Below are 22531 nucleotides of genomic sequence, written 5' to 3'. Positions count from 1 at the left end.
TCCTCTCTTGACCCTTGAAAACTTCCTCCACACCAAACTTAAAGCAAACTCATTAGAGGGTTAGTGCATAATCAAAAACTCGCATGTTCAGAGGTGACACAATCATTCTTAACACTTCTGGACATTGCACAAAGCTACTAGATGGTAATGGAACAAAGAAATCCATCCAACACAGCAAAACAGGCAATGCGAAATAAAAGGAAGAATCTGTCAAAACAGAACAATCCGTAAAGACGAATTTTTACGAGGCATCAGACTTGCTCAGATGAGAAAACTCAAAACAAATGAAAGTTGCGTACATATCTGAGGAACACGCACGTAAATTGGCATATTTTTCTGAGTTACCTACAGAGAAAACAGCCTAGATTCGTGACAGATAGAAATCTGTTTCTGCGCAGAGATCCAAATCTAGTATCAACCTTCTATTAGAGGCTTCACTTGGCACAACAAATCACAAAACTAAGATAAGGAGAGGTTGCTACAGTAGTAAACAACTTCCAAGACACAAATATAAAACAAAGTACTGTAGCAAAATAACACATGGGTTATCTCCCAAGAAGTTCTTTCTTTATAGCCATTAAGATGGGCTCAGCAGTTTTAATGATGCATGATGGCGTGTAACTCACACGTTCGTTGGGAACCCCAAGAGGAAGGTATGATGCGCACAGCAGCAAGTTTTCCCTCAGAAAGAAAACAAGGTTTATCGAACCAGGAGGAGCCAAGAAGCACGTTGAAGGTTGATGGCGGCGGGATGTAGTGCGGCGCAACACCAGGGATTCCGGCGCCAACGTGGAACCTGCACAACACAACCAAAGTACTTTGCCCCAACGAAACAGTGAGGTTGTCAATCTCACCGGCTTGCTGTAACAAAGGATTAACCGTATTGTGTGGAAGATGATTGTTTGGAGAAAACAGTAAAACAGTATTGCAGTAGATTGTATTTCAGTAAAGAGAATTGGACCGGGGTCCACAGTTCACTAGAGGTGTCTCTCCCATAAGACAAACAGCATGTTGGGTGAACAAATTACAGTTGGGCAATTGACAAATAAAGAGAGCATGACCATGCACATACATATCATGATGAGTATAGTGAGATTTAATTGGGCATTACGACAAAGTACATAGACCGCCATCCAACTGCATCTATGCCTAAAAAGTCCACCTTCAGGTTATCATCCGAACCCCTTCCAGTATTAAGTTGCAAAGCAACAGACAATTGCATTAAGTATGGTGCGTAATGTAATCAACAACTACATCCTTAGACATAGCATCAATGTTTTATCCCTAGTGGCAACAGCACAACACAACCTTAGAACTTTCTGTCACTGTCCCAGGTGTCAATGCAGGCATGAACCCACTATCGAGCATAAATACTCCCTCTTGGAGTTACAAGCATCTACTTGGCCAGAGCATCTACTAGTAACGGAGAGCATGCAAGATCATAAACAACACATAGATATAACTTTGATAATCAACATAACAAGTATTCTCTATTCATCGGATCCCAACAAACGCAACATATAGAATTACAGATAGATGATCTTGATCATGTTAGGCAGCTCACAAGATCCGACAATGATAGCACAATGGGGAGAAGACAACCATCTAGCTACTGCTATGGACCCATAGTCCAGGGGTAGACTACTCACACATCACTCCGGAGGCGACCATGGCGGCGTAGAGTCCTCCGGGAGATGAATCCCCTCTCCGGCAGGGTGCCGGAGGCGATCTCCTGGATCCCCCGAGATGGGATCGGCGGTGGCGGCGTCTCAGTAAGGTTTTCCGTATCGTGGCTCTCGGTACTGGGGGTTTCGTCACGGAGGCTTTAAGTAGGCGGAAGGGCAAGTCAGGAGGGGGCACAGGGGCCCCACACCATAGGCCGGCGCGGCCAGGGGGGCCGCGCCGCCCTAGGGTTTGGGCACCCTGTAGCCCCACTTCGTTTCGTCTTCGGACTTCTGGAAGCTTCGTGGAAAAATAGGCCCCTGGGCGTTGATTTCGTCCAATTCCGAGAATATTTCCTTACTAGGATTTCTGAAACCAAAAACAGCAGAAAACAGAATCGGCACTTCGGCATCTTGTTAATAGGTTAGTTCCAGAAAATGCACGAATATGACATAAAGTGTGCATAAAACATGTAGATAACATTAATAATGTGGCATGGAACATAAGAAATTATCGATACGTCGGAGACGTATCAATGCACTCGCAAGAAATAGTATTTGAAGCAAAAAGAGAGCATCAAGAGGAAAATTCAAAGCACATTTAAGCCTAACATGCTTCCTATGAAAAGGAATCTTGTACACAAATAAATTCATGAAGAGCAAAGTGACAAGATCAGGAAGATAAAACAAGTGTAGTTTCAAAAATTTCAGCACATAGAGAGGTGTTTTAGTAACATGAAAATTTCTACAACCATATTTTCCTCTCTCATAATAACTTTCAGTAGCATCATGAGCAAACTCAACAATATAACTATCACATAAAGCATTCTTATCATGAGTCTCATGCATAAAATAATTACTACTCCCAACATAAGCATAGTCATTCTTATTAATTGTAGTGGGAGCAAATTCAACATAGTAGCTATCATTATTATTCTCATCATCAAATATAGGAAGCATATTGTAATCATAATTAAATTTATCCTCCATAACAGGTGGAACCAAAAGACCAATATCATTATAATCATCATAAATAGGAGGCAAAGTATCATCAAAGAAAATTTCCTCCTCAATGCCCGGGGGACTAAAAAGATCATGCTCATCAAAACCAGCTTCCCCAAGCTTAGAATTTTCCATAGCATTAGCAACAATAGTGTTCAAAGCATTCATATTAATAACATTCCCATTAGCATGCATATAAAGTTCCATGGGTTTTTTAATTCTCTCTTCAAACACATCATGTCCTAATTCAAGATAAAGTTCATAAAGATCTCTCATATTTTTGTTGTTTTCCATTATGCCTAACTAGTGTAAACAAGAAACAAAAAGATGCAATTGCAGGATCTAAAGGAAATAGCTTTGAGTACTTACAACGGCGCCGGAAAATAGCTTAATAGCCGAGATCCGGAGTGTGAGTACCTTTTACCTTTCCTCCCCGGCAACGGCGCCAGAAAATAGCTTGATGTCTACGCCCCCTCCTTTTCCTGTAGACAGTGTTGGGCCTCCAAGAGCAGAGGTTTGTAGAACAGCAGCAAGTTTTCCCTTAAGTGGATCACCCAAGGTTTATCGAACTCAGGGAGGAAGAGGTCAAAGATATCCCTCTCATGCAACCCTGCAACCACAAAGCAAGAAGTCTCTTGTGTCCCCAACACACCTGATAGGTGCACTAGTTCGGCGAAGAGATAGTGAAATACAGGTGGTATGAATAAGTATATGAGCAGTAGTAACGGCGCCAGAAAAGTGCTTGCTGGCGTGCAGTAAGTAAACATGCAGTAAAACAGTAAACAAGCGGAGATTGCAGTATTTGGGAACAAGGCCTAGGGATCGTACTTTCACTAGTGGACACTCTCAACATTGATCACATAATAAAACCACTCTACACTCTCTTGTTGGATGATGAACACCGCTATTTGTGTAGGGCTACAAGAGCACCTCAATGCCGGAGTTAACAAACTCCACAACATTCGATATTCATGTTTAATTAACCTTAGAGTGCATGATAGATCAACATAACTATACCAAGTACTAACATAGCATGCACACTGTCACCTTCATGCTATGAGAGGAGGAATAGATCACATTAATACCATCATAGTAATAGTTAACTTCATAATCTAGAAGAGATCATAATCATAGCCTACGCCAAGTACTAACACGGATGCACACACTGTCACCATTACACCGTGCAGGAGGAATAAAACTACTTTAATAACATCACTAGAGTAGCATGCAGATAAATTGTGATACAAAACACATTGCAATCATAAAGAGATATAAATAAGCACTTCACTATGCCATTCATAACAGTGAATAAGTATTCTGTGAAATATAGCCTAAGAGACCCACACGGTGCACACACTGTCACCTTTACACACGTGGGACAAGGAGTCTCCGGAGATCACATAAGTAAAATTCACTTGACTAGCATAACGACATCTAGATTACAATCATCATCATATGGATCTCAATCATGTAAGGCAGCTCATGAGATCATTGTATTGAAGTACATAGAGAGAGAGATGAACCACATAGCTACCGGTACAGCCCTTAGCCTCGATGGAGAACTACTCCCTCCTCATGGGAGATAGCAGCGTTGATGGAGATGGCGGTGATGATGATGGAGAAGCCTTCCGGGGGCACTTCCCCGTCCCGGCGGCGTGCCGGAACAGAGACTCCTGTCCCCCAGATCTTGGCTTCGCGATGGCGGCGGTTCTGGAAGGTTTTTGCGGGTTTCGTCGATCGTCATAGGGTTTTCGCGACGGAGGCTTTAAATAGGCGGAAGGGCAAGGTCGGTGGAGTCCTGGTGGGACCACACCATAGGGCGGCGCGCCCTACCCCCTGGCCGCGCCGGCCACACGTGTGGGCCCACCAGGGCTCCCCTCTGGCGGCTCTCGAGTGTTCTGGAAGCTTCGTGTGAAAATAGGATGCTGGACGTTGATTTCGTCCGATTCCGAGAATATTTACTTACTAGGATTTCTGAAACCAAAAACAGCAGAAAACAGGAACTGGCACTGCGGCATCTCGTCAATAGGTTAGTTCCAGAAAATGCATAAATATGACATAAAGTATGTATAAAACATGTAGATATCATCAATAATGTGGCATGGAACATAAGAAATTATCGATACGTCGGAGACGTATCACCGCACTACATCTCGCCGCCATCAACCTTCAACGTGCTTCTTGGCTCCTACTGGTTCGATAAACCTTGGTTTCTTACTGAGGGAAACTTGCTGCTGTACGCATCACACCTTCCACTTGGGGTTCCCAACGGACGCGTGTTGTACGCGTATCACCCCACACCTCCACTCGCACCACCACCGCAGCGCCATGGGGAAGAAGAACGACTTCGAGACCTCCGGCAGCGGCTGCAAGAGGGTGCCGCTCCCCGTCACGCTGGGGAGGCTCATGCACGGCAAATGGATGCCGTGCGAGGGCTGGTCCGGCGTGCAACTGCCTGGTGGCTGGTGGCTCAGCTGCCGCCGGGTGCCCATCCCTCTCGTCCCTGCGCGCGAGCCTGATCGGACTGCGGAGATCCGGCGAAGGAGGCGGTACCTGCCGCCGGACCTCCGCGACGATCCGGCGTACACCATCGACTCCGACAGCTGGCGTACGTATCTGTCGACCGAGACGGATAAGAGAAGAAGGGCGGGCTTCATGGGCGACAGGGATTTTCCCTTCGGGTCTGCATCGCCGACTCGTCCATGAAGACAGGAGGCGCTGAGGCGTCGTCAGCAGGCGGCGACGCGCGCACAGCACAACGACAACGACCGCGACGACCAGGATGATGACGCCTACGCCGCGTACACCGCCTACGACGATGAGGACGACTACATCGAGGCGCTCGCGTACCATAACGAGGAGGTGAAGGACGACAGCGACGACTACGTCGCAGCCGTCTTCCACGAATGGCAGCAGGCCGTGGCGGAGGGCCTCGTTTTCGAGTTCCCGAAGAACATGACGGACGACGAAATGGCGAAGCTCGGCGTCCTCGTCTCCGAGAACGACGCGACTGTGCAGCCGCTGCTGCCCCGGTACGCCACCGGCGTCATGCCGCCGGGCCTGTCGAAGGATGAAGCCCTTTGACTGGCACTACAGGACTCGGCGGCGCCACAACCGCAGCCCTGGGCACCTCCACCGCCGCCACAGCCCAGCCCTGGGCGCCTCCTCCACCGCCGCCACAGCCGCAGCCCTGGGTGCCTCCTCCACCGCCGCCACAACCATACTGGGCGCCTCCACCGCCGCAGCCCTGGGTGCCTCCTCCACCGCCGCCACAACCATACTGGGTGCCTCCACCGCCGCCACAGCCGCAGCTCGGGGCGCCTCCACCGCCGCAGCCCTGGGCGCCTCCTCCACCTCCAGCACCGTCGGCGCGCTCGGCGTACGCTCCCCCGGATGGCAACTGACCGTGGGTGATACCGGAGCTCATCGTGCTCGACAGCGACGAGGAGCAGCAGTAGTCGTTAGGTTTTTTTTTCATGTTTTAACTATGTAAATTATGTTTCATGTATTAAAAAAATGATTCGGCAAAAAAAATACGTCGTGCCGCTGGCGCCACCCCGACGCAAACGGACGCGCGGTCGATTTCTACTATTTCGGCCGACGCAAACGGACACGCGCCGACGCTAAAATGCGTCGCGGCGCTGGAGATGCCCGATCGCGTCGTCCACGATCGAATCGTTGCGAGCCTCACGAGCAACACCGTTTGAGCTGTAGCGCTGATGCCATGTCCTCAACATACCAAAATAAGTGGAAGATACCAAACTCGCGCCCTAGGAATATGAAATAAGTTGTGTGCCATCAACACGGTGTAAACAAGCAACACGAGCACACCGGCCTAGTTCCGAGTTCCGACGACGACACGACAATTCCCTCCCTGCGTCGGCGCCTCTGTGGAGAGGTGACGGACATGGCCGTTCCTCGCCGCAAAAGATATCATGCCCGATCGCGTCGTCCACGATCGAACCGTTGCGAGCCACCAATTTCGTTTCTTCTTTAATTGCTAGAGCCAGCTCGTCTGGTCATTCCTTCTGTCCATGATCGTCTGACTCGCGTACGCCAACCAAACGCCATAAATATAACCAGGCACGTCCTCGCAGGAATTTCTCTTCGGCAGATGCAGGCCGAGCCTTCTCTGCGTCTGTTCAGCCCTAGCTAATCATCATCATCCTGTCTGAGGTTTCTTCCAGCCATGAGCAAACGCTGCCCTGTCATCTGGGCTGTTTGCCCAAGAAACTTCTCTGACACGTGGAGATTTTGCCTTGGGACAGAAGCAACCCGAGAAGATTCAGCCAGAGAGTATCATCTGCTCATCTCTCCTCTTGATTACAGTAAGCGCGTTGACATTCTTTTTTGTACTCCTCCTATGCTGATGACCTGATGATGTTGCTCCGTGTTTGTTTTATCCCAACAGTAGTAGGAGTAAATTTTATGCTTATCCTCTGATACAGGAGCACGTACAAGTCTTCTTGTTCTAGAACCGACGATGTTGTTGACTCGTGGTCGTGGGAGGAAAACGTGCCATCAGACGAAAGTACGAAATCCGCATTTGTACGCTTGATCGGATTTAAAGTACTAGTACCAAATCTACCTTTGTATTGTAGGCTTAATCAGATTGAAGTACTAATCAAGGCCATTTTTTCCCTTCTTCTAGAAACCATTTTTTGCGAGTCAATTTTCCAGCATGTCGTGCTCTTGGTCATCATGAAGAACTTTCGGCTTATCCAGTTACTCTTTCGGATGGACTATAGGAATATCTAACGGCAAAGAGGAGCTATAGTTTTAAAAATCGGACCGGTGACCGAACTGATGAGGCAAATGGTTCAGATTTTTCGGTCGGACCACTGGTTCATTGTCTGTTTTTTTTAAGATATAGAGTAGTATATTTTTACTTATAAATACTGAAGTAAATAAATAATCATGTATACACATATATTTTAGACTAGCAATTTGACATAATAATCCACAAAGTACTCTAGTCAAGAACTCCTCACTAAGGCTGGTGCCAACGCGGGCTGGAGGCGGGGCGATACCGCCCGAGGCGGGGCGAGAGGGAGGCGACAGGCGGGCGAGACGGCAGCGCGGAGCGGTGGCGCGGGCGCCCGGCGGTAGCGCCCGCTACCGCCCGGCTACCGCCCGCGCTGGGGGCGAGAGGGGGCGGCAGCGTTGGCAGAACGGGGCGGTAGCGCGTGCGAGAGGGAGGGTGTAACGGCTAGCTGACGTGGCGCAATCTGATTTGTCCACGTCAGCTAGCCGTTGGGTAGCCGTTGCTGGTTCAAAAAATTCGAAAAAATGCAAAAAAAACTCCAAAATTTCAGCCCCACCCCCTATAAATACCGCCATATGGTTTCACTCACTCCACACCCATTTCATATCATTCATCTCCTTCACTCTCTCAAATCTTCTCCACCATGTCCGATTGGACTCCAGATATGACCTCGTTCACGGATCTCATGCAGCCCGACGGGTCACCAGTACACCTAGATGATGTCTCTCCGACACATCGTCGCTCCAATGTCGTTTCTTCGCCGCTTCCCCGAGTTTTATACTCCTCCGGCACACCACCTTCGGGGCCATATGGGCCATACGCTCCACCTCCGGCGCCATATGGTTCATACCCTCCGCCTCCGTATCCATACCCCCAATAGTTTTTGGGGTCAGATAGCTGCAACCTTCAACTCTACCTCGGATCCTGCCCGTCATCGGACCTCCAAGCAACTGAAGGATCATTGGAACGCCTACAACAAGGAGGTGTCCCTGTTCAATGCATACCACATCCAAGAAGAAGCGTTACGTCAGAGTGGAGCAGACGATGCAATGGTCATGAAGGCGGCAATGGAGAGGTACGCGAATGACAAAAGAGTGACTCAGCCGTTCAGACGGCACCACTGGTGGGAAGCTGTTCGCAATGAAGCGAAGTGGAAAGGACAACATGGTCCTGGTAGTGGAACCGATTCCACATCCAAGAGAAGCCGTCTGGGAGTTTCTGGTGAGTACAGCTCTAGCGACGCGACGACGGAGGAGGAGCGTCCAACGGGCCGCGATAGGGCCAAGGCCGCGGCATGTAAGGGTAGGAGGAAGGGGAAGGAATCCTCATCAAGCAGTGAGGTAGGAAGTAAATCCTTCGCGATAAAGAACATGTGGAATGGTTTAGTGAAGGCTAAGCTACTCAAGCAATGGAACAAAATAAAAGACCGATCAACCGCCGACATGAACGAAGCAGAAAAGCGCAAACATGCGAAGGCCATCAAGATGGTGGGAAAAGAGCTTGGTCTGGAAGATGATGATGACGAGGAGGAGGAGGAGGAGGAAGAGGAAGAGGAGTAGAATTTTTATTAATTATGTAATTTTTAAAATTTATTATGCAATTTTATTAATTATTATGTAATCGGTAACATTTTGAGTTGAATAAAATAATTTTCTTGCATTATTTTGAATGTCTAAAAAAAATCGAGTGAAATAACTTAATCTGAAAAAGAAATGGTGATGTGGAGGAGACAGAAGTGAGAGCTGGCACTATAGCCTGTGCATTGACACCGTGGGGTGAGAGCGGGAAAAAAAGCTGACGTGGCAGGCTATAGTGGGATGATGCATTGGCACCAGCCTAAGAGCATCTCCAGTCGCGTCCCCCAAAGCGTCCCCCAAAGGGATTTGGGGCGCGCCGGACAAAAAACCGTTCCAGCCGCGTCCCCCAAAGCCCATTTTTGTCCGGCGCGCCCCCATACGGTGTCCGGCGCCCCGAGCCCGTCCCAGTCCCACAGGGGACGCACCGGGGACGCCGGACACAACGAAAAGCGAGGCGGGCTCCCACATGTCGGCGACTATTTGCATAAACCGTTGGTTCGCGCCTCTTTTCTCGTCGCTCCTTCCTTCCCGCGCCTCCCACCCCACCGCCGCCGCTGGATTTCCCGGCCGTTTGGGCATCTGATCTCTGCTGAGAGTCGGCACCGTTGTCGCGGCTGGGGCTCCCGCCGGTCGTGGCGCCGCCGCCGCGTCGCCAGCGCGTCCTAGAACGCGCCGTCAAATCCGCCCCACCTCCGCGCACAGAAGGTGCTCGACGACTTGCCAGGTAGGCGCGATTGGCCGCTGTTTGTTCCGTCGTCTGCCTCGGCGCAATTTTAACCATTGATTTTGCTGTAGCCATGGACAGCGACTATGAGATGGTTGCCCTGCTGCTGGAGGATGAGCAAGCCTTCGACGACGACGTGCGGGAGCATTTGCTGATCATCGCGTCCCTCCAGGACATGCTTGACGCTGAGGCGGAGAAGAGGAAGAGGCCGCGCCGCGGAGGATCAAGGCTGGGAAGAAGGAAGTCGAAGCCCCGGCAGAGGATGGAGGGGCATGCCATGCTGCACAACGACTACTTCGCCGACGACGCAACACATGCCGACAATTTTCAGCGCCGGTACAGGATGAGCAAGGGGCTGTTCATGAATATCCTACACGGCGTTCGAGAGTTCGACCCCTACTTCAAGCTCAAGCTCGACGCTATAGGCGTCCTCGGGTTCTCGTCGATTCGGAAGTGCACCGCCACCATGAGGATGCTTGCATACGGAGCACCTGCCGATACACAGGACGACTACCTTCGCATGAGTGAGTCTACTGCCATTGAGTGCATGTACAAGTTTTGCCGAGCTGTGGTGGGAAAGTTTGGCAAATACTACTTGAGAGGGCCAACTGAGGAAGAGACTGCAAGGATCATGGCACAAAATGCTGCCAGAGGATTTCCTGGAATGCTTGGAAGCATCGATTGCATGCACTGGGCATGGAAGAACTGCCCGTTTGCTTGGCAAGGTATATACAAAGGCCGTCATGGATATTGCAGTGTGGTGCTTGAAGCTGTGGCAGATTATGACCTGTGGATTTGGCATTCTTTCTTTGGCATGGCGGGATCACACAATGACATCAACGTGTTGCAGCGGTCTCCGGTGTTCAGCAGACTAGTGGAAGGGCATGCTCCACCATGCAACTATGAGATCAATGGCCACCAATATACCAAAGGCTATTATCTAGCCGATGGTATATATCCAAAATGGGCCACTTTTGTCAAAACAATCTCGAATCCATCAGGTCTGAAGAATTCCCACTTTGCTACACAACAGGAGGCTTGCAGGAAGGATGTCGAGCGGGCATTTGGTGTGCTTCAAGCATAATTTGCCATTGTCCGGTACCCTGCTCTAAGCTGGTCTCACGACCAAATGTGGGAGGTGATGCAGGCTTGTGTGATCATGCACAACATGATCATCGAGGATGACCGCAAAAATCATGTTAGGTCACATGTTGGTCCCTATGAGTGTCAAGGCCCTCTTGCGGAGGTTGATCATGAGTTGCCTGCAGATTTTGCTGATTTTCTCGCCATGCACGCAGAGATCCGTGACAGCAATGTGCATGAGCAACTTCAAGCTGATTTCGTTGAGCATTTGTGAAGGATCAAAGGAAATACCGTGGCACCTTGATGTAGCATCTAGCCCTATTTATTATATTTGATTACTTGTTTTATTGTTTGTTGTAATTTAATTTGAAAACAATTCTCGCAAACATTTTTATTCATATGCTACATTTGATAAATGGTTTATGTGTTAAAAAAGTAATTTAAATGTTTGGGGCGGCGTTTGGGGGACGCGGCTGGGGAGCGACGTCCCCAAAGGCAGCACGAACAAAACACGTCCCCCAAATGCTCGATCCGGCGCGGTTTGGGGAACGGTTTGGGGGACGCGACTGGAGATGCTCTAATCCATTTACTCCTACGGATGGCCTACGGATGGCCTACGGATTTGAAGTACTAGTACCAAATCTGCCTTTGTATTGTAGGCTTAATCAGATAGAAGTACCAATCAAGGCCATTCTTTTCCTTCTTCTATAAACCATTTTTTGCGAGTCAATTTTCCAGCATTTAGTTCTCTTGGTCATCATGATGAACTTTCGACTAATCCAGTTACTCCTACGGATGACCTACTGGAATATCTCAAGCCAAAGAGCAGCCATAGTTTTAAAAACCGGACCGGTAACCGAACCGGTGAGGCAATCAGTTCAGATTATTATCGGTCGGACCACTGGTTCATCGGTTCATTGTCTGATTTTAAAATATAGAGTAGTATATTTTTACTTATAAATACTAAAGTAATAAATAATCATGTATACAAATATATTTTAGGCTTGCAATTTGGCATAATAATCCACAAAGTAGGGGAAACTCAAAGTGTAGCCCGAGCTACACATATCCAGATTTTTTTTACAAAATTCGAGTTTCAACATTTAAATTTCAAAAAAAATCTAAAAGGAAAATCTGAATGTAGCCAATGATGTACTCTACCACTATGCAAAATCTCAGGATGAAATACGTTATATTAGAGGCTACACAAAAAAAGACAAATTCTAACAAGTGTTGGAGGTTTCAAAATCTACACTGTTCTCAGATTCATGGATTTGTGAATTTTGCACAGCCTAAAATACTGAGTCTTTCGTATTATTTCTTTTTCAGTCGTAGAGTATATCATTGTGTATCTATAGAATTTTGGCTCCTAACTTTTTATAAAACTTTAAAAAAGCCATTTTCGGATTTTGGAAAAAACGGTATCCATGTAAGTCGAGCTACAAAATGCCACACTCCACAAAGTAGTCAAGAACTCCTGACTAGTCCAGTTACTCCTACGGATGGCCTAGTGGAAAAATCTCAAGCCAAAGGGCAGCTAGATTACAGTATTCTTTGTACGAGGCCGCACGGCAGATCTGGTGCGTTCTGAAAGCCATGATGAATCGCCTCGATGTCTGCGCCCCGGTGAGCTGCAGTGCCTCAATTGTCGATACCAAGGCGTGACAAGTTTCAGCTCTCTTCATGTAAAAAAGTGTCAGCGGCTGTAGGCTGTAGTGCCACGACGACAGGACAGGGCAGCACATCCACAGTGACAGAGAGAAACAAGGGAGCGTGCGCCCGATGCAGGCAGAAAACAAAAGATCCAGCGACGGGACCGGTTCCAGAAGCATGATTACACGCAACAAAACTAAGAGCTGGGTACAAAGGAATCAATCAGTGACGCTGACTTTAGTTAGATATGTCCACGGTAATATAATTGGGGAGCAGACTTTGGATGTCCCACACTACTTTTTTTTTAAAGATTATAGATGATGTCCCACAATACTAACATAAAAACAAGACGGCAAACCGGAGTTGGTTATCTGGCGGGGAAGCAGCCTGTCCAGATGCGGGGCTAGAAAACCCTTTTGCTAGTTCTAAGTCGACCGAGAAAGATGAAAAACTCTTCATTGTGAATATCCGCTATATTAACTTTTATCTTTCCAGCCACTTATTTACCTTGTATTTATTTTCAGCATCCTTAGAATACGACCCTGTCCGTATGAGGGGCAAGAAAACCCTTTTCAGCATCCTTGTCATATTTTTCACAACCTATTCCCGGCCTCTGATCGTTTGTCATACTCATTTCCATGCATTGTCGCTACTCGGTACCACCCCAAATTCCCATCCATCTATGCTAGAGGTGAGTAAGAGCGTTGACAACCCAGGCACACAATGCCTCTCTAAACCTTGGAGGTGCAAAGTCTAAAATATTGAACATCTAGTGTTTGAAGGCTTGTCTTCATTGTCGATGCCACCATCTCATTTAAGTTTAGGGATCATCTCTTACAGGCCAGCCACTTCTAGCCCCTCTCCCACTGGCAGTGGTGGAGCTTGCCAAAGATGGCCGGGGGATGCAATTTAGGAGTTTTAGGAGACAAAAATTTCTACCTTTTCCAGATTTTTTTCCTTCAGAGATGTGCCAAATCATGGCTACATTTTCCTCAAAATCGGACTCCACTACAGATCCTCTAACGGTCAAGCATTAACTCTTGACGTTTATTTATCAATAGGAAAAACCCAAGTGGTACCCGTGGACGTGACGATTTAGTGCTTGCTCACCTCTGGAACTCCCAATGAGAGCTCCTACATAATTATCGCCCTAGTTCTTTTCGTTTGGTGGAACATATTTTCCAAACATAGGTACACCGGAAACCCCTTTCTAACAACGTGCCAAAAGATATATTAGAAGTTTTGAAAATTCCAAAATAACCACAAACTAAGTGAAAATGAGAAAATGTAATTGTGGTGCATGTTTTGAAACTTCAATTCTAGCATTCTCGTGTTCTCATTCTCATGAAACTTGGCAAATAGTAATTCTTTGACAACAATTTATGTTTGCAAAGTTTCATCTCAATATATACATGTATGATTCTTGTATTCAAATCTTGCAAATACAATTCATGATTATTAGTTTGAAAAGGTGAGTTTCGTTGTACTAGGCTCATACTTTTCTTTTCCTTCTTTGGCACATGTGTCAATAATATAACATAATATAAGTAGGCTAGTAATAAAAAATGTTGTCGAGCAAGGCTAACCTCGGCTCCATTTTTTACATTCGCTCACAAATACACATATATACTCACCCTTATAAACCCATACAAGTACATCCTACTAATGAGCTTCGCAACATGCAAAATAAAAAATTGACTACTAGATGTGAACGAATTGCAGATCCAATCTAGAAAGAGCCAAGGTCCAATCTATGAAGATGCAAGCAACGAGAAAGATATTGAGATCTACATACCCTTGTAATTCATCGCTAAGTGAATGCGTTAGAAAACACAGTCTATGTAGATCTCCTCACTGCGATCCAATCCGATCAAAGCCGCAACGAACAGTGCCTCCGAGTTATGCACACGTGCAACACAATACCATCTCGTCCTTCTTGATCCAACAAGTATGGTGGAGAGGTAGATGAGATCTAGATGCCAACAACACGACGGTGGTGGATGCTATGTTGGAGAGCTCCGCATTCAGGGCTTCTCCCCGTGCAGGATAGGAGGAGGAAGGAAAGGGGCATCATGGGGGGTATGGAGGCTAGGGTTGAAGTGCCCCTACCTTTGCACCCCGCTATTTTATCTAGGCTGGCGCCCGGCCAACCGCCCCCTCCAAGTTGAGAGGTGTGGCCAAAGGAGGGAAACTTGCCCCCTCTTTATTTAGGGTTTCCTTGAGGCTTGGCTGCATGGGTCTTAGGGGGCTGGTGCGCCTGACCCATGTGGTTCTGTGCGCACCCCATTGGTCCATGTGGGCCATCAAGGAAGTGTGGGTCCCACTATTGGAACCTTCAGAACCTTCTAGAACATCCCTCGATACTATATCGAAAAAATTCCAAACTTTTATGGAACCCAAAAAGTGTTTTTTCATATATGAATCTTGTTATCTAGACCATTTCGAAGCTCCTAGTGATATCTTCGATCTCATCCGAGACTTAAAACAATCGTTAGACTCACCATACTTAATACCCCTTTTACCCTAGCGATGTTGAGTGTTAAGTGTGTGACCCTACCTCCACATCAATCATCGTCCTAAAAATAAATGTTTGAGCTTTATGAGAATATGCATGTATCTTGACGACGTTTTAGTGTGTTGATACATGTACTTTAGACAAACTTAAGACATTTTTTTATAAATGGAAGTAGTACTTTTTTATGGCTTTTATATACCGCGGGGAAAAGTATAGCAGATGGATCACCAGAAGTGTCAGCAAACAAAGCAAACCTCAGCGCTTACCATTAACACGGTCACGGTCAACAAGTTGTCGCATTGACCGTTAACTTTGACCTTCTTCCCAGCCAACGCCGTTAGAAACCACGTCACGGCGCGCAGCAGCAATGGATACTGCCCAGACAAACAGACGAAAACGATAGGCTCCATCGTCTTTCGGCAGTTAACTCTGCAAAACCCCAGAAACTTCTCTCCCTCTCCTCTGCCGTCTTCTTTCTCACGAGCGGGAGCAAGAACGCAGCCGCCGTCTTGACCCGGCGGATCAACGACCTTTATAATCGCTTTTTCTTCCCCATACGGCTTGACCCGCAAGCCGCCGCTGCTGATTTTTTCGTTCCGCAACCGCTGTTGGCAGATTCCCGCGAAAGCGAGGACGAGCGATTTCTTTTCTTGCTCTGTCCTCCCTTTCCCTTGTGCTCTCCGTCCTGCAGAAGAGGCAGAAAGTTTCAGTCCCGGCGGCTGTCTTTGATTCTTGCCGGGGCTGCCGGTACTACGCTTCGCCGTTGTTGGCGCGGCGGCGAGTGGGCTCGCCGTGGATGTGAGGGAGGGGCGGCGGCGGTCGATCGATGGGCACGGTGAAGGCGTGGGTGGCGGACAACTACACAGGGACCATGGGGTCGATGCACAACTCGATGCAGGTCGCGTACGTGGTCTTCTCCTTCTGCGCCGCCTTCCTCCTCGGCGGCATCAAAGGTATGTCTCTCCGGCTCTAATCTCGTCTCACCGGTTCCTGCCCCGAGTTTTGGTGTGGCTGTGGCTCATGTTTTCTTCTTCGTTTGGGAAAATGTCTGTGCAGCGATGGTGGTCGGCCCGGTGGCGGCGGCGCTGATGATTCTGGGCAACGTCGGCGTGATCCTCGTCCTCTTCCCGGCGCACGTTTATTGGACCATCTACTCGGTCATCAAGTAAGCTGCCGCCAACTCAAACGAAATTAGTTGATCTCCTCTATTTTTTTTCGCGTAAGAACAGAGAATTTGACTGGGTTCGTCAGACAAGAAACAGAGCATTTTCTGAATGTTCAGGGGCAAGTTTCCACTCTTCCTTCCTACCTTTTCCATGGTCTTCCGAACTAAATGTTCGCCTGCCAATTTTCAACTTTTTGCCGGCGAATCAAATGTTCCACCTGACCAGACAATAGTTAATTCGTTGCTGGTGTAGTCCCACTGTTTGATTGATTATCTGTCGTCTGCATTCTGATTATTCTGAACCCAGGACGGACCGCATCAACGCTGGTCTGAAGCTGGCGCTGGCCATCGCGCTGCCGGTGCTCTTCGGCCTCTGGCTTGGCCTGGGCATCTTCGGCAGCGCGCTGGTGGCTCTCGGCTACGGCTTCTCCACGCCGTGGATCTCCACCTTCGAGGCGTTCCGGCAGGAGAGCGAGTCCGACAAGTTCATCCATGGCATTGTGGTAAGCTCGACGCGCCCACGATCGACGCTCTTCAGAATGTGTCTCTGAGATGGACGGGTCATTCGTTGTGCAGGACGGGACGTGGGGGACGATCAAGGGCAGCTGCACGGTGGTGAGGGACTTCGCCGACATGTGCTTCCACTCCTACCCCGCTTACCTCGAGGAGTTCCGCCAGTGCTCCGACGACCGCCAGCCCCACTCCATAAGGTATTCATTCCTTGTTGCCCTGCCCCTTTAAAAAAAAATCCTTGTTGCCCTGCCCCTTAAAAAAAATTACTTGTTGCCCTGCTAGCTAGATCACCTCTGTCCAATGCTGTTTAGGATTAGTTAAGCTCTCTGTTGTAATCCGTCTGATAGGGATGGCATCGCCATGAGAAAAGGACGTGCTTGTTTTGTTTGGCAGTAAATATTTCTGGTTGAAAAACTATGCCCCTGACTGCTCGTCATGTTAGAATGTTCTGCTATCTTGACCGCTGCACATTGCAGTAGCTTGACTTTTAACATCGCATTCCGAAAACGTTTTATTTTAGAGGGAAAAAATCATGAATTTTTTTTTGGTTTGTTTCGTGCAGGCTGCTGGATGTGCCGTCGTGTATCCTGGTCGGCGTCCTGGGGCTGGCCGTGGACATACCGCTCTACACGGTGATCGCGCTGATCAAGAGCCCCTACATGCTCTTCAAGGGCTGGCAGAGGCTGCTGCACGACCTCATCAGCCGCGAGGGCCCCTTCCTGGAGACGCTCTGCGTGCCCATCGCCGGCCTCGCCATCCTCTTCTGGCCCCTCGTGGTGGTTGGGAGCGTCCTGCTCGCCGTCGTCTCCAGCATCTTCGTGGGGCTCTACGGGGCTGTCATCGTCTACCAGGTTGCTATCTCTGCCACTGTGGCTCTGCCGTGCCATTTCTTCCCAAACACTTACGTGTCCAGCCATGAAAGAGATTGTCTTACTTGCTCGAGATCGTGCTGTGGCCCCTTCGCAGGAGAAGTCATTCCGGAGGGGAGTTTCCTACGTGGTCACCATGGTCGCGGAGTTCGACGAGTACACGAACGACTGGCTTTACCTTCGTGAAGGGACAATTCTTCCAAAGTAAGTGTTACAATTTATTTCATTGCTGTTTGAGATTAGAACCTTGTGATGTACTTCGTGCTTTGTTATGCGCTTCATGCCTAACTACTTACTGTGCAAATATTCTCCTCTAGGCCATCCTACCGGAAGAGAAAAGCATCCGATTCCGCAGAGTTCTCTGTCCGACCAAGTGCTTCTGTTAGGGGAGGTGACTATCCTAGTACTTCCAGTGAAGCACCAGCAATGCTGGTTCCAACTTTGGTTCCAGCGAGATCGGTTCGAGAGGCCATACAGGAGGTCAAGATGGTCCAGGTCCGTTTATTACCTCACATCTGTTAAATTCTTAGCATTCCCTCTCTTATGTTGCACCAAAAGAAAACCAAGAAACGTCACTGTACACAGCTCCATCATTCAGCAAAATCTCTGAAAGATACTCCAACTTGGTAATAAGTGCATTCGTTGTTGCAGTACCATCATTCTTTTCCACGTGTCTGGAAAGAAAAGGCAATGCATACACTTCAATCCTTACATTTTTGTTCTTGCATTCGTGCCGTCGTAGATAGGTGAGCTAGTCCCAAGCGAGGTAACGCCATTAATGAGACGGTATAATCAAAGCAGGGATTGGCAAGTCTCGTTTAGTTGTTGGGACCATGATCTCTTGTGTGCTAGTACTGCTTCTTATCGAGGAAATGTTGTAAATGCAAGGAAGACATAACAGAAGGAAAATAGTTAAACAGTGTATCTTCTGAATCTATGATCCCTTAGATTTTGGTGGGTTCAATTTAAATGAGGCGATATCAAGATGTGTCCAGGAAAGGAAGCACATAAAAGAAGCAATACTGGCTATTTGAACTTGCAATATTGTATGATAGCTACTGACGTCACTGTATACACATTCCTCTTGCAGCCAAATCTCTGAAAGATACTCGAACTAGATAAAAGTGCATTCATCTTTTGCAGTACCATCATTCTTTTTCATGTATCTGGACTCTGGAAAGAAAAGGCAATGCATATACATCAATCCACACTCCCTATTCGATGGCTATACATTTTTGTTCTTGCATTCATGCCATTGTAGATAGGTGAGCTAGGCCCAAGTGAGGTAATGCCATAAATGAAATGGTACCATCAAAGAAATGATTGCCAATTCTCTGTTAATTGTTGGGTCCATGGCCTCTTAGATAAGGTGTGCTACTACTTCTAATTGAGGAAATGTTGTAAATGCAAGGAAGATATGACAGAAGGAATAGTTATAGTTACTGAATCTATGATCCCTTAGATTTTGGTGGGTTCAATTTAAATGAGGCAATGTCGATGTGCCGATGAAAATACAGGAAGCAATTCTAGCCTTACAAGATTATATGGTAGCTACTGACCTGGCCAGTGGCCACAATTAGAGTACAGACACCATATGGGTTTCTGATTTTGATGACAGTACAGTTGTTTATGTCTGAAACCTGAATTGTGTTTGTTATACAGCTGTATCCGGCTAGCCGCTCTAATATACATCTCTCTAAAGTGTCATTTTGAATATAAAGTCATCCCTGAATTTCTAATCTAGCTTTTTGATTTACAGATATGGGCAAATATGATGAAGTCCTGCGAGATGAGGGGCAGGGACCTTTTGAATTTGAATGTCATAACCGCTGTTGATCTGACCGAGTGGTTAAGAACAAGCGATAGTGGCAATGAAACGATAAACCTGGGAATCACTTCTTACTCTATGCTATGCAACGTCCTCCAGTCAATCAAGGCTGGTTCTGCAGGGCTGCTGCTGGACAACGGCGTCGAGGTCGATCAGCAAAACCGCCCGCAAGACCTGTTGCTAGATTGGTTCTTCCATCCTGTGCTAGTACTCAAAGATCAAATACAGGCGCTCAAAATGACGGAGCAAGACCTGAGATTCTTGGAGAAGCTCACACTTTTCGTTGGCAATTCAGCAAGGGCACAAGCTTGGGATAACGGTGCTGAGACCCCCCAGGATCCTGTAAGGACAGCGCAGATCCAGGCAATCAGTCGAAGGTATGCTGTCTTCGGTAACAACTGTTGTTTCTGTCAGTTCGCGTGGCTTTTTAGGGCATGTACAATGCAAGGTGCTTAGGGAGGTATCCCGTGCTTACAAAAATAAATCAGGTTTTTACTTAAGCACCTGTGTTTATTTACACGAGATAGATGTCTAGCTAGGTACCTCTCCTATACAAATAAGCACCAGTGCTTAATAAAATGCTTGGTTTATTCTATTAAGCACCCATCTAAGCACCTTGCATTGTACATTGCCTTATACTATCTAGATATCTGTTATCTGATGCGGCCGCTGATACGCAGGATGATTGGAATAGTGAGGAGCATGTCAAAGTTCCCGACGTACCGGAGGAGATACAGGCACGTCGTGAAGCTACTCCTCGCCTACTCCGTGGAGCGGGAAGGGTCGATCGGATCGTCGGTATCAGGTCAATCTGTCTCCTACGAGATAACACATCTCGAAGTATAGATTGATGTCGTCTTCAGTGATCAGGAGCAGCTAGTTGGCCCATCTTTTCGCTCTTTATGTTCAGTAGATAGGTATTCATTCGCACGCCGTTTTTGTCTGTGCCTCGCCTGTTTAAAGTCTACTAGTAGGAGCTTTTGTCAATGTGTATAGTTTGTGTGCTGAGAATTCACACACGAAACACCCGTCGTGCTGTACATTGTTGTATATACTCTCTTTTTTGGGTTCTTTTGATTGATCTTGCACTTCATGCGTCGGTGTCAAGCTGTGTAGCTAAGTGGAGATCAGCAGCTGGCATGATGCTTGCCTGTATCTTTGTTGGCGAGAATTCGTCTTGTTTGACGGGGACAAAATCCGGCGAGATCTTAGGGAAAATCACATGCAGCTAGGCACGAAGCAACCAGCTGCTAAATGGACCCGTCATTGTCCTGGCGATAAACATCCATGATCCGGTGATCCCTTGCACCATTTTCTTGCCCGTTTTGTTAATCCCGACGAGATTCACGGAGAATTGAGCCAGATTTCATCGATTAGTCATCCCTTTTTTCCGTCTCCTGCTTTTTTTTTTGCGGGGAAACTCAGGGCTTTATTAAACTGAGACAGCTGCTCCTCCGCTGTCAGCCTGAAGACTGGCAACAAGGAAAGGAAGCTCGGAGGATGTTCCATCCAAACACTGGTCCAAAGTGCAAGTATGTTTAGCACATATGTGAGCGACTGTGTTGGATGATCTTATTACATGTTGAACAACAAAAATAGAAAACGAACTAGAAAGCCCTGCGATATCTTGTAAGATCGGTGCAATGACTGCACGAGAAACAACGCGCGAGTCCCAGAGATTGACAATCTCCAAGCAATCCACTACAACAACCACTCGCGAGTAACCACGCAGCTTGGCAAAAATCACACCCTCCCTCGGAGCCATTGCCTCGGCAATCATCGAATCAGTAATTCCTGGGAGCGGTTTACTCCAAGCCTCAATGAAGCCGGTGAGGTTCCTAACAACACCTCCCGCTCCACCCTTCCTTTCGTCGACAGCCAGACCAGCATCAGTATTAATTTTGATGTATCTCTCATCTGGTGGTCGCCAACCAAATCCTGGCAACGTGAGAGCTTGTTGCCTTGGAATATCTAGCAAAGCTAGGTCATTCCTCATCCTCACCATGGACTGAAACGGATCCCATCCTTCCTGGTCATGAGTGATATTGTTTCTTGAGTTCCAAATAGCCCACATGACTGTAATGATCTTTCCCTATCACATCTAGGAATAATCGGATCACACAGCACATCCTTTGCCCAAGTACTAGGATGCAGGATGGGGACTTTAACATCGAGTGAAGCTCGCGCCTCCGCCCAGAACCTCATCGCATGTGTGCACATCAATAGTGCATGTCTCATATCTTGATCTGCGCCAAGGCATATTTTGCATCTTGCAAGTGTGGCTATATGACGGTATTGCAGTGTTTGTTCCACTGGTAGAATACCACGTAGAACTCGCCACCAGAAGACCCTCACCTTTGGCACCACCTTCAACTTCCACAATTGTTCCAACATCTGTTTTTCAGAAAACTAGGATCCCGTAGCCGTCCCTTCCGCTGGAGCTAAATGCTCGTTGCGCATCACCAGAGCACGATACGCTATTTTAACCGTGTAGATACCAGACTTTTCTAAGTTCCAAGCCCAAAAATCATCCCCCCTTCTCGCCTCAAAGGAATATTTAGAACTGCATCCGCATCAGGGGCTATGAAGTTATTTCCACTGCTCGTTGTACTTCCGTCCCGTGTCTCCATTTCACCATTTTGGGGCGTGTTTGCAAACTAGGAGTTGTTTTTCACATCTAGGATGAAGAAAATCGCGTTTGGTTGCCCACAAAATAAAGATTTCTGCAACGCACGCTTCTTTAAACATCTATGAGGCTGCACGCTGGATTTAGCCATCGCTGGCAAGCCAACCTCTTCTCGCGTTCGCTGGGGAAATTTTGCTCCGAGCTCATACGAGGGAGGGATGGTGGGAGCTTGCGCGTGTCCGGGAAAACGCCGCAGGAAGAATTCGGTCACCTTCCGCCGAATGGCGCCGCCTATTTGCACCGTCCAGCCTCACCGCAAAATCCCGCGCCACCATTTCCCCCTTTCGAGTTGTCCATCCAGGAAAGCTTCTTCATTGACGAGCAGGTAAGCGATGCCATCTTCTCCGGCCGGTGGAGCTCCGTCGTCGCCTCCCAGACATGTCGTCATCCTCGCCCAACTGCCAGTTTGTTGTGAGTACCACAGAAATCTACCAGCGGTATCTTAGATCTGTTAGCTTTGGATGCTTAGATATGCTACTATATAGTCGTT

General features: G+C 47.7%; 1 protein-coding gene across 1 annotated transcript; it reads left to right on the top strand.

The window, feature by feature from the left end:
* Positions 1–15394: 15394 nt before the first annotated feature.
* Positions 15395–20448, top strand: LOC127335050 (uncharacterized membrane protein At3g27390). The gene is made up of 9 exons (XM_051361634.2): positions 15395–15933; positions 16037–16145; positions 16453–16648; positions 16722–16855; positions 17221–17509; positions 17625–17731; positions 17845–18022; positions 19287–19732; positions 20036–20448. Exons 1-9 carry the CDS (start codon positions 15807–15809, stop codon positions 20199–20201), a joined length of 1752 nt encoding a protein of 583 aa, XP_051217594.1. The 5' UTR covers positions 15395–15806; the 3' UTR covers positions 20202–20448.
* Positions 20449–22531: the final 2083 nt, after the last annotated feature.

The sequence above is a fragment of the Lolium perenne genome, chromosome 2, assembly GCF_019359855.2.
Source record: "Lolium perenne isolate Kyuss_39 chromosome 2, Kyuss_2.0, whole genome shotgun sequence".
NCBI classification, from domain to species: domain Eukaryota; kingdom Viridiplantae; phylum Streptophyta; class Magnoliopsida; order Poales; family Poaceae; genus Lolium; species Lolium perenne.
Note: the sequence above shows the minus strand (reverse complement) of the source record. Positions and strands in the feature narration are given on the sequence as shown.

Bases quoted from the DNA above. Each gene is read 5' to 3' on its own strand.
- LOC127335050 (XM_051361634.2), top strand. From the start codon at position 15,807: ATGGGCACGGTGAAGGCGTGGGTGGCGGACAACTACACAGGGACCATG. The intron at 16,146-16,452 runs GTAAGCTGCCGC...TTCTGAACCCAG, and splicing joins ACCATCTACTCGGTCATCAA to GACGGACCGCATCAACGCTG. The intron at 17,510-17,624 runs GTTGCTATCTCT...GCCCCTTCGCAG, and splicing joins GGGCTGTCATCGTCTACCAG to GAGAAGTCATTCCGGAGGGG.